The 12643-nt window shown below is 43.2% G+C and overlaps 1 protein-coding gene across 1 annotated transcript in view; it reads right to left on the reverse strand.

The window, feature by feature from the left end:
* ROCK2 (Rho associated coiled-coil containing protein kinase 2) overlaps nt 1-12643 on the reverse strand; it is a 184571-nt gene that overhangs the window by 112793 nt on the left and 59135 nt on the right. Inside the window, exon 2 of the mRNA XM_073568234.1 lies at nt 1283-1364. Within this exon, the coding sequence (XP_073424335.1) occupies nt 1283-1364 (82 nt within the window). The remainder of the gene's footprint in view (nt 1-1282; nt 1365-12643) is intronic.

A 12643-nucleotide genomic window follows, 5' to 3' on the forward strand; every position in this document is an offset into this window, starting at 1 on the left:
CCATATCCACTATAGTAGAGTTTTTACTTTAAATCACATGGAAGCCTATTTTAGGATGGGGGGGGGGGGGGGGGGGAGTACAGAGAATTTGGCAGCTTTACAGGTCTCGTGGCCAAAGATCATTCCATGTCGTTGCTACATCATATATAAAGCAAGTGGACTGATGTAACGTACCGCAAGAAGCAAGTACCGGAAAAAAAAAAAAAAAGGATCTAGATGGGTTTTTTTGTGACTTGATGGTCGTGGTCACAGTACCCCACTCCCTCATATATAGTCACATTAGTGTCCAGTGACACATGACCAGGCGAGCCGTGTCGCCACCAGTCACCGTGCAGCCCCAGCCATAATACACAATATTAAGCTTTTTTTTTTTTTTTTACAAGGCTCCAAAATCGTCATAAAGAAACTAGGTGTTATGACCATAGCAAAATAACACACTGTGTATTATGTGCAGGAACCTGTGAATACTTCATGGTGACCGATTTAGTGGCCAGGCACGACTAGGAGATACTGTCGACTGCCACATCACATCTTGACTAAAGGGTTATTCCCATTTTCATAGATGGGACATTTTTGAATAGTGTTTGAAAAAATGAGCACTTTTGCAATTTACTTCCTATTAAAATTTGCAGCACCTTCTGAGATATTAACACTTTCTCAAACCCTTTTGCTTATAGCGAGTTGCCTAGGAGACCGACCAACGATGCTATCTAGCGCTTAAACACTGCGCTGTAAGTGACCCGGAAATAGGCGTAAGTGCGCGCCATCGATCCTGGTCACCTTCAACATAGCTCAACAGAAAGGAGCTTGTAAGCGCTCCACATGTTCTACTGTCCCATCAGCGGTGGTCGGTCTCCAAGGGGATGATCTGCAAACAAAATTGCTCATATCTCAAGAACAGCTGAAAATTTTCAGAAGCAGTAAATTGCAAAATAGCTTGTATTTACAAGCACTATCTGACACAATAACCCTTTAGTGTTTGTAGAACTTAATGAAAACATCCGAGAAGTTATATTGTATTTCACAGGAGAACTGTTGCTGCGTGCGGACTTATATTTCACATCAAAAAGACCGACATAGCGGCAAAACCAAAGTCACTAATTTCTGCCAGGCACAGCTGGTGTCTAGCGGGATGTCATGGTGTCCATATATTACGGTAAATGAGGATGTAGGCAGAGAGAACCTTAGGAAATTATCCCATCACGTCATTACTGACATACAAAAAAAATAGAAAAAAAAAACAATTTTAGAAATAGGAGCAAAATGATACCAGGATTCTTACATCTATTTAGGAAGTTGTCAATGTTCTTGTTCTTTCGTAGTGCAGGGAAATCGAGGTCAAGGACCAAGGAATTGAGTCCATCCTAGAATGAAAGAAAACAAAAAATGTCACAAAAATAAGCTAATAGAAGGTGACCTGTAAAAGCAAATCTTGACTTAAGTGGTAGTCAGACGTCAGCTGTTATGAAATGTGAGTTAGCCTGGTCATACACAAGGATAAATAGGAGAGATTAACCTGCCACTAGACGGGCTAACATGTCACAACCCCTCACATCTGCTGACCACGGATGGACGAAAAGCCTTAGTACATAGGCTAGACTCGGTTTATTAAAGAAGGACCATTAGAGGAAAGTTTATGCTCTTAGTTTATCCTCCCCGCTCCCCTGAGTATTCAGTTTTTTGTTTTTTTAAGTTCCGCCATACAGTTCCAGAGATAGTCCTTTTTATTTAGTGCAAACTTTCATGACCTTTACCAAGAAGGCGTGGCTCATCATGCTCCTCGTGGGCGTGTCTTTAGGCTGTACTGCACTCTTACCTAGTGAGCCACGCCCTCTTGGTAAAGACTATAAAAGTCAGTACAAAATAAAAAGTCCCACATCTCAAGAACCGTATGGCGGATCTTAAAAAAAAAAAAAAACTGAATACTTAAGGGGGCAGTGGGAATAAAATAAGAGCAGCACTTTTGACCTGGCGATAGGTCCTGTTTTCTGTGTATGGACAGCTTACAGTGCATAACATTTACCGTAATTATAGGTTATACAGTGGTTATGCGGTCAACTGCGGGTTGTGCATTTCCAGCTTCAAAGTACTTTAAGTGGTCTTGGGTTACCCGAAACATTTGGATAAACCCAAATAAAGATGAGACAAATCTTGAAGATTTTCAATTTCATCCCATTTTTAAACTGTGTTTGCACTAAGACAATGGAGGCCTATAAAAAAAGCTTAATAAACTGTCATACATGGTGAAAATATCAACAAAAATAGTCCATCAGGTTCGGCCTATTAACACCTAGCTGCTGGATCCACAGACCATCAATCTGACCATGTAAGGCTCAGTGATTGGTGCTTTTCTACATTTTTCATCTTAATTGTCAACTACAACTCAAGAAACACTCATGTGAAAGTTTTAAAGTGGAACTTTCAGCAGTTGGAGCAGGTTAAACTGGTCACATCATGGATTAGTGGCTACAGAGCTGAATAAAACAGCTTTCATTTTTTAATTTCTCCTCAGTTGTGCTTGTAATGTTTAGGTTATAATTTATGTTAAGGCAAGCAAAATTACCAAAAAAATTTCTCTGGGGGTGTGTACTTATTCCCTTGTATGACGTTGACCAATCACACAATGGCAGCAACACATAGTGGAAAAAAAGAAAAAAAGTAACACACCCCCACAAAGGCTTATAACAGTTTTCTCAGTGTGAGACAGGTAATGACAGATAGTCTGTTCTCCTAAGAGCTTTGTGTGATCACAAGTGCCAGGAGTAAAGCAGATAGACGTGTGATTACAATTACACTTTAGTTTTCATCTCACAGCAGTCCGTTTCAGTGTGTAACGTTTAAAAAGCAGAGCTTTGTCTCATTACAAACACCTTTGCGGCTACAGCTCTCCTACAACAGTGCTGTCAGTTCTAATGTATCTCCCCCCCCCCTCACTGACTGCCATGAGCTGAAAGCTGTTCATAATCTCTGCTTCACTCCTTGCAGACTGTCGGACTCACTGAGGTAAAAGCCTACTCTAAGCTTATGTGGGTAGGATGTCCCCCCCCCAGTATGTTACTTCCAGAGTATAATGGGACAGTGTCCTGCAGGTGAATACACATCCCCAAAAATGTTTTGGGTAATACCCCCTTAGACTTAAAGGGAAACAAGTAAGCAGGATTGTGCACAGTAACCTACAGACAGTGTCAGGTCGGCGCCGTTGCACTGATTACAATGATACCCGGTGATGAAATCCGTCTTGTGGTTGATGTTTGACCCCTTAATGACCGGATCTTTTTTTCTGTTTTGTGTTTCGCTTTTTACTTCCCCTTCTTCCCAGAGCCAAAACTTTTTTATTTTTCTATCAGTATGGCCATGTGAGGGCTTATTTATTTGCGGGATGAGTTGTATTTTTGTATGACACCATTGGTTTTAGCATGTTGTGTACTCGAAAATGGGAAAAAATTTCCAAGTGTGGTAAAATTGCAAAAATAGTGCCATCCCACACTTGTTTTATGCTTGGCATTTTTACCAGGTTCACTAAATGCTAAAGGCCCTTTTACATTTAGCGATGCACCAGCGATCCGACCAGCGATCCGACCCGGTCAGGATCGCTGGTGCATCGCTAAATGATCGCTAGTGAGCTTTCATACAGAAAGATCTCACAGCGATGCAGCAGCGACGCAGCGCACGATACTCACCTTTCACACACAGCGATCCTGACGTCCTCCCGCCCGCGTCCAGCGTCGCTCGTCGTCACAGCAGGAAGTCTCAGCAGGAAGCGCCCGACGAAAAATGGAGCCGGACATTCTCGCGCGATCAGCGATGGACAGCGGGGGAGCCGGTCGCTGGTAAGTATCACACATAGCGATATCGCTAGCAATATCGCTATAACGTCACAAAACCAGTGACGTTTTAGCGATATTTCTAGCAATATCTCTTAGTGTAAAACCCCCTTAAGACTGACTTGCCATTATGATTTTCCAGGTCATTAAGAGTTCATAGACACCAAACATGTTAGGTTCTTTTTTGTCTAAGTGGTCAAAAAAAATTCCAAACTTTGCTTAAAAAAAAAAAAATTTCGCCATTTTACGATACCCGTAGCATCTCCATTTTTCGTGATCCGGGGGGTTGGGCAAGGGCGTATTTTTTGCATGCCGAACTGACGTTTTTAAGGATACCATTTATGTGCAAATACGATTCTGGGGTTTTTGACTTTTTCCCCGCTATGCCATTTAGCGATCGGGTTTATCTTTTTTTTTATTGACAGATCGGGCGATTCTGAACGCAGCAATACCTAAAATGTGTATGTGTGATTTTTTTTTTTTATTATTTTTTTATTTTTGAATGGGACGAAAGGGGGGTGATTTAAACTTTTATATTTTATTTTTTTCATATTTTTTAAAACTTTTTTTTATTTTGGAATTCTTCAAAAGTCTCCATGGGAGGCTAGAAGCATCCACAACTCAGTCGGCTCTGCAACATATAGGCAATGAGCAGATCGCCTATATGTAGCAGAATTACAGCAATGCTATGAGTGCCCACCACTAGGTAGGGCTCATAGCAATCCCTCATCAACCACCATAGTGGTCTCTAGGTTGTTCTGGCAATGCATCGCTGTCCCCCGATCACTTGACGGGGGCTGGCGATGCGCTCATTTCTGACCGCGCGGCCGGAAGCTCTAGTTAAAGCCCGCTGTCTGCGTTTGACAGCGGGATTTAACTAGTTAATAGGCGCGGGCAGATCGCGATGTGCCTATTGCGGGCACATGTCAGCTATTGAAGACAGCTGACATGTCGTGGCTTTGAGGTGGGCTCTACATGTCGTGGCTTTGAGGTGGGCTCACCGCCAGAGCCCACCTCAAAGCGGATATGCAATAGTATGTCACGTCAGCGGTCGTTAAGGGGTTAAGCCCCATCACACTCAGTGACGCTACAGCAATCCCGACATTGATACTACCTAGCAGGGATCGTTGCTGCATCGCTATGTGGTCGCTGGTGAGATGCCAAACAAAACAACGCAGCAACGATACGGCGACCTTTGTAACGATGTCGGCGGTATGCACGCCTATGTGTCTCGCTTCTGAGCCGCTAACGAGGTCGTTGGTAAGGTGTCAAACATACCGATGCATGCTACCCAGCGGGACCTCAACGATCAAAAAAACGTCCTGGTCATTCCGACACGACCAGCGATCTCACAGCGGGGGCCTGCTCGCTGCTACCTGTCAAACGTAGCGAGATCCTTGCTGAGGTCGCATTGCTTCACAAGACTTGTGACTCAGCAGCGATCTCGCTAGCCATCTCGCTTAGTGTGACGGAGGCTTTAATCTTTATTTTCAGTTTTGAGTTAATGATGTGATCGTGCCCCGGGGCGGCCTGTGACGGGTCTTCATGTGGTGCTCTGATTAGATATTCATAATGAAGACTGACGATATTGATGTAAACTATCAGTACATACTGAAGACAAAAAAACCCTTCTGCGGACAGGTGCCGGCCGTGACATCTGCTCTGGAGCATAATCACATGGTTACTGTGTAGTTACTATATGTGGTTGAGCTTTTCCTAAAGAGTATAACAAAAAAAATAATCAATTTTAAAATGGCGCCCGCCGCACCTGCGCAGTACTGGCTATCTGTGTATATAGCTGTGATCCCATAGCTGCTATTGCGCATGCGCCGGCGGGCCCTCTTGCTAGAGAAGAAAAAAAAAATTATCCTCCAAGATGGTGCTGCTCGCAATTGCAGATAGCTGCTATTGCGTAGGCGGCACCATCTTGGAGGAGGAATTTTTTTTCTTTTCTAGCAAGAGAGCGCCACCGGCGCATGCGCAATAGCAGCTATGGGATAACAGCTATATACACCGATAACCGCTACTGCACAGGTGTCATTTTTAATTTTTTTTGTTATACACCTCAAAGCACAACCACATGTAGTAACAACACAGTAAACATGCGATTATGCTGCAGCGCAGGGGCCACGGCTGGCGCCTGCCTGCAGAAGGGTCTGATTTTTTTTTTTTTCTTAAGAATGTACAGATAGATATTCACTATGTAAACTATGAGGCAGGTCAGTGAGGGATCAGTGAGCTGTCAGCAGTCTGCATTATGACTAGCTAATCAGAGCACCACATGCAGACCCCCACACAGGCCGCCCCGGAGCACGAGCATATCATTAACTCAAAACTGAAAATAAAGATTACACAACAACCACAAGACGGATCTCATCACCAGCTGTCACTGTCATCAGTATAACGGTGCCGACCTGACACTGCCTGTAGGTTACTGTGCCCAATCCTGCCAACAGGTTCCCTTTAAATTCTATCCTGTATAATCAAGTATGTCCACAATGGATATAAGAAACTAAGAAATAAAATATGCATTTTACTCTAGAGAAAATGCACCCAGAGGAAAAAAAAAAAAAAAGTTAAGGGCCACACTTACTTGTCTAAATATACAGTAGAGAAAGCCAGAACTCAGGAACAAAAGAGGCGCAGGAACAAAAAAAAAAAAAACAACGCCGGATTCAGGAGAACAGCGGCACTTAGGCTAGTTTCACACTTGCTTTTTTTTGCAGCGCGTTTTTCCCGCAAAAAAACGCATTGAAAAAACGCATACAAAAGCATACAACTGCTGCGTTTTTTTCAAGCATTTTTATGAGCATGCATGAAAAAAACGCAGCGTTTTTATGCGTTTGTATGCGTTTTTAGTGCGTTTTTACCGCGTTTGCGTTTTTTTCCAACATTAGGTGGCCCCTCACACTAACCCAAACCATGACTTTACTAACCCTAACCCTGACCCTAACCATGACTTTACTAACCCTAACCCTAACCCTCACACTAACCCAAACCATGACTTTACTAACCCTAACCCTGACCCTAACCCTTAACCAAACCATACTTAACCCTAACCCTGACCCTAACCCTGACCCTAACCCTAACCCTGACCCTAACCCTTAACCAAACCATACTTAACCATAACCCTGACCCTAACCCTGACCCTAACCCTTAACCAAACCATACTTAACCCTAACCCTGACCCTAACCCTAACCCTGACCCTAACCCTGACCCTAACCCTTAACCAAACCATACTTAACCATAACCCTGACCCTAACCCTGACCCTAACCCTTAACCAAACCATACTTAACCCTAACCCTGACCCTAACCCTGACCCTAACCCTAACCCTAACCCTTAACCAAACCATACTTAACCATAACCCTGACCCTAACCCTGACCCTAACCCTTAACCAAACCATACTTAACCCTAACCCTGACCCTAACCCTGACCCTAACCCTAACCCTAACCCTTACCCTAACCCTGACCCTAACCCTTAACCAAACCATACTTAACCCTAACCCTGACCCTAACCCTTAACCAAACCATACTTAACCCTAACCCTGACCCTAACCCTGACCCTAACCCTAACCCTGACCCTTAACCAAACCATACTTAACCCTAACCCTGACCCTAACCCTAACCCTGACCCTAACCCTTAACCAAACCATACTTAACCCTAACCCTGACCCTAACCCTAACCCCCCTTAACTAACCCTAACTTTACCCAAACCCCTAAATTCCATTGTCTAAACTAATGGTAAAAAAAAAACGCATGTGCAAAAAAACGCATACATGAGCATGCCAGTGCGCACGTATGCGCATCCATAGGCTATAATGGCCAATTTTAGCGCAATACGTGCGCATGCGCTTTTTTGCAGGGCCAAAAAATGCAACATGCTGCGTCTGGAAAATACAAACGCACACCCCAAAAAAACGCAACGCATGAAAATCGCATACGTGCGCTTACCAGAGCGCAGGTATGCGCACCCATGTTAAATATAGGGGAAAAAACGCATGCGCACGTATGCGTTTTTTTCCAGCGCAAAAAAACGCAAATGTGAAACCAGCCTTACATCAGGTTAAAAAAATAATATATTTATGGCAATGACTGGCCCTTATTAAGGCACTTTAACACAGTCCAAAGAAGAACACTCCCATGTGTATGTAAAGATAATAAGTCTACAAGCACACGGAATCGCAGGTTTATCAGCGAATATAATCGCCGTGGTCAGTGGTGATGGCGTCTGTCACAGCCTCCATTTAACATATATGTCGGGAGCTGTAAATGGAGTGAGAAACCAAAATGTCAACATTCCGCGATCAATGGGCGAAGAGTCAAAGGACCGGTCATAGATCACAGATCTGACATGGGGGCTGAAAGCACCAGTGTGATCAGCTCATAGTCAACTGATTGCTCACTTTAACTGACGCATTACAAAAAAGAAAGCGATGGATCGGTGGCGTTTTATATAGCACCGTGCTGGAGCGGAGATATCTGGGGAAGCAGGAAGCCGGCGGTCTCTTCTCCAGATGTCAGGAAACCTGCCACTGAAATGATTTCATGCTCTCCTTCCTCTGCGCTATGACAGATCTGTAAACCCCGGACCTTTCCTATTATCGTACTGTTCAAACAAATGACGTGTGGGCGACTTACAGTTCTGGCAGAGCGGCTGCTAAACATACAATCAAATGAGAGTCCACAGCGTACGGAAAACCATTAGTCGGAGCCCTGAAAATACACATCACAGTCACATCTCTCCATTAAGTCATCAACTTCATAAGAAGAGCAGCACAAATGTGCAATACGTGAGCGTCCATCCCGATGTTACTGAGCAAATATCTTTTTAGAAAGATTATATATATATAGGTGGGGGGGGGGGGGGGGGGGAAACAATTGCTTATAAATAAATATTTTAGTGGAGGGACCCTGAAAGGTAGGGAAAGGTTTAACACATAAGCGGTGAGGGCCATGGCGGATGGGAGCTACAAAGAAGCCGCGGCGGGGGGAACGCAAAAGAGGCCGCACCGAAGGGGAACGCCAAAGAGACCGCGCCGGAGGGGAACGCCAAAGAGGCCGCGCCGGAGGGGAACGCCAAAGAGACTGCGCCGGAGGGGAACGCCAAAGAGGCCGCGCCGGAGGGGAAAGCAAAGGGAGCATCTTATGTCTTTGAGCACACAATTCTCATGTGCACAGTCATACTAGGATAAAATCTTTATTGAAGACACATGGGCAGCAGGGGTTCATCTGATCTTGTGGTTCCGGATCATGTCTGGCCCCCAATGATACACCAGATGTTAGAGGTGCTGTCCAAACTGGCAGTGAATACACTGACTAGTCTGCTGTCCATGGGAACAATCACACAGATAAACAGGCCAAAGTACAAAGCAGAAAAAGAGGAAGGAAAACTGCTGAAGACACTAAACAAAGCAGTGTGAAGTCATCAGCCAAAAAAGGGAACCAGAAAATACTTGTACTATTATGACCGCGGAGCATGTTCCCAGGTGTCGGGGGAGGACATCAGCAAGTAAAGTTTTCTTTGCTAGAAAAGTAGGAGGCAGGTGAAGCCAATCCTAACCATACCTGGGTATAATCAGAAGCTGGAAAGGGCAATTTATACAGGAAAAGCATGACACAAAGATGTCGATGCTTATAATCTCTGTTCTAGATCATCTGAAACATGTTGGATGTGACTGAGGTCATATTCTTCTACCCAACTCCCCCAATCATGTTTGTATGGACCTTGTGTACTGGGCACCTCCATGGGGAACAGAAAAGGGCCTTCGCCAAAATGATTCCAGAAAGTTGGAAGCTACAATTATCCAAAAATGTTTTCAGCTGAAGAGTAAGATTTCTCTTCACTGGAACCAAGGAGAAAAATAACCCCATAGCGCTATCCATCCTCCATCAAATTATACAGCTGACACAATGCCGTCCAGCAGGTAACATTCTTCTAGCATTCACCAAACCCAGACTCCTCCATGAGACGTCTTACAGATGTATGATCTGTCATTGGAGAAGACAAAACGTGTTGTGTGCAGAGTCCAGTTGTGTAAGCTTTACACCACTCCATCTGACTTTCAGCATTGTGCTTGGTGATGTAAGGCTGTAGGCAGATACCCACCCATAAAGTCAACAGTCTAATGTGTATGGGGCCCTGCAGATCTTCTTGTTCTCCTGGAGATAAGCTGCTGGCAGATATGTCTTTCTCATAAAAAATACAGGAGTATTAGGCCGACCGAGCGCTCCTGCATATGGGAGGAACAGCCGAGATGACTGCTGGCTTAGCGATCATTCAGCTGACAGCCATCTAAAGTGTTCGGCAGGGAAGAGGTGCTTATGAATACTTTTGGTTGTGGTACATGATATGAGCAAAAGGTAATTTACGCCGAAGGTATGAGAATATAATGCTGTCTGCAAAACCTGCAGGGCACGAATCAGATTATCTAAAGATGACAATGAATTAAGGCTAGCAAGAGACGTCAAAAGCAATTAAAAATAATTTTGGGGATATGTTAAAAGTAAAAGAAAAGTCAAAGATGCTATAGGATTTTTACAGGATGAAAATCATGAAATGGCAAGAAAGGATGTTGAGAAGGCCGAACTTTTAAATTCCTATTTTGATCTGTTTTCTCAGAAAAGAAATGTAACCAACTGTTCTTCACTATCCTAATAAAGGAATAGAGGAATCCAGGATATCTATAAACAGAAAGATAGTGAGGAAACACTTAGCTAACCCAAATGAATTCAAGTCTCCAGGTACTGATGTATTATTGAAGGAGATAGCAGAAGATTTTTTTGAACCACTCTCCATAATCTTTGAAAATTCTTGGAGAACAGGAGAAGTCCCAGAAGACTGGAGAAGAGCAAATGTTGTTCCCATCTTCAAAAAGGGGAAATAGGTGGACCCCCCGGGAACTATAGGCTGGTGAGTCTGACTTCTATACCAGGAAAGATCTATGAACAAATTATTATGTAAGTACCTGGATAAGAATGAAGTGATTAAAGAGAGTCAGCAAGGGTTTGTAACTAATAAGTCATGTCAGACTAACTTAATTTCCTTCTATGACGGAATCACTGACTGGGTGGATTAGGGAAATGCTGCAGATATAGTATATCTTGACTTCAGCAAAGCATTTGACAAAGTATCTCACACCATCTTTATTGAAGAAATGACTAAGTATGGAATAGACTACTGGCTTAGTGATCGGACCCAAGGAGTGGTCGTAAATGGCTGCACATCCAGTTGGAAGAATGTCTCAAGTGGAGTACCACAGGGCTCTGTCCTGGGTCTTGTATTGTTCAACATCTTTATCGATGATTTAGATGAATTAATTGAGGGTAAACTGATTAAATTTGCTGATGATACAAAGCTAGGAGGGATAGGTAATACTAGAGAAGAGAGAGAGGATTCAAAAAGATATAAATAAACTGGAGCATTGGGCAGCAACTAACAATGGTTTTTAACAGGGAAAAATGTAAAGTACTACATCTGGGCAATAAAAATGAAAAAAGCATATACAGAATGGGAGGAATAGGACTAAGCAACAGCACATGTGAAAAAGACTTGGGTATACTAATAGATCATAAACTGAACCTGAGTCAACAGTGTGATGCAGCAGCAAAAAAGACAAATACAATTCTGGGATGTATTAACAGAAGCATACAGTCTAGATCACGTGAAGTCATTATTGCCCTCTACTCCTCTTTGGTCAGACCTCACCTGCACCATATTTTAAAAAAGACAAACAAACTAGAGCAAATTCAGAGAAGAGCAACCAGAATGGTGACCGGTCTGCAAACCATGTCTTATGAGGAAAGGTTACAGGACTTGGGAATGTTTAGACTGAGAGGAGACTTATTAGCTGTCTACAAATATCTCAAGGGCTGTCACATTGTAGAAGGGTCATCTTTATTCTCATTTGAACAAGGAAACACTAGAAGCAATGGGATGAAACTAAATGGGAGGAGACACAGATTAGATATTATAAAAATACTTTTTGACAGTGAGGGTGATCAATGAGTGGAACAGGCTTCCACGAGAGGTGGTGAGTTGTCCTTCAATGGAAGTCTTCAAACAGAGGCTGGACAGACATCTGTCTAGGATGGTTTAGTGAATCCTGCTTTGAGCAGGGGGTTGAGCACTATGACCCAGGAGGTCCCTTCCAACTCTACCATTCTATGATTCTATGAAAATGGATCATGATTAAGAAAAAGTGTATTAAAAAAAAAAAAAAAAAAAAAGTAGCTGCTACAGATGGGTGGCCACCTAGATTTACACAATGATATCAGTGAGCAGAAGACCACCACATAGGAGGAAAATAAGTGTAAACACATGTGCAGATAAGAGCCGGAGCAATGAACCTGCTCCCCATCTGTACAGTAAAGCTGTGCACAATTTCCTGCGCAAGATACTCACTTACTGTCACTCTTAATTCTCTGATCATTTGGTATAACCCAGACATACTGTACATATCAGAGGAAGCATGCTTCTAACAAAACAAAGACATTACTACAAAACAAATGTGTTGGCAAATACGTTCCAGAAAAGCCATTAATCATAACGTACTCCAGGAAACCGAAAAGTACACATGGATGAATTGTAGGGTGCCTTTAAGTGGCCGTTATCGTTTCAATAAACTTTGCATAAATCAATAGTACAAGTAAAATAAAAGAAACTTTGTAATACAGGAAAAAAATCTGCTTTGTTCTCCACTCAAGAGCCACTTCCCTGCCTCGTCTCCTAAACTCATCAATAGCTAAAATCCGTGTTCATCAAAACAAGAAGGACGGCCAGGTATCAGATGTCAGCTGCCTATTGAAGTCTATGGA

The sequence above is a fragment of the Dendrobates tinctorius genome, unplaced genomic scaffold (assembly GCF_039654945.1).
Source record: "Dendrobates tinctorius isolate UK_male_01 unplaced genomic scaffold, ASM3965494v1 ptg000021l, whole genome shotgun sequence".
NCBI classification, from domain to species: domain Eukaryota; kingdom Metazoa; phylum Chordata; class Amphibia; order Anura; family Dendrobatidae; genus Dendrobates; species Dendrobates tinctorius.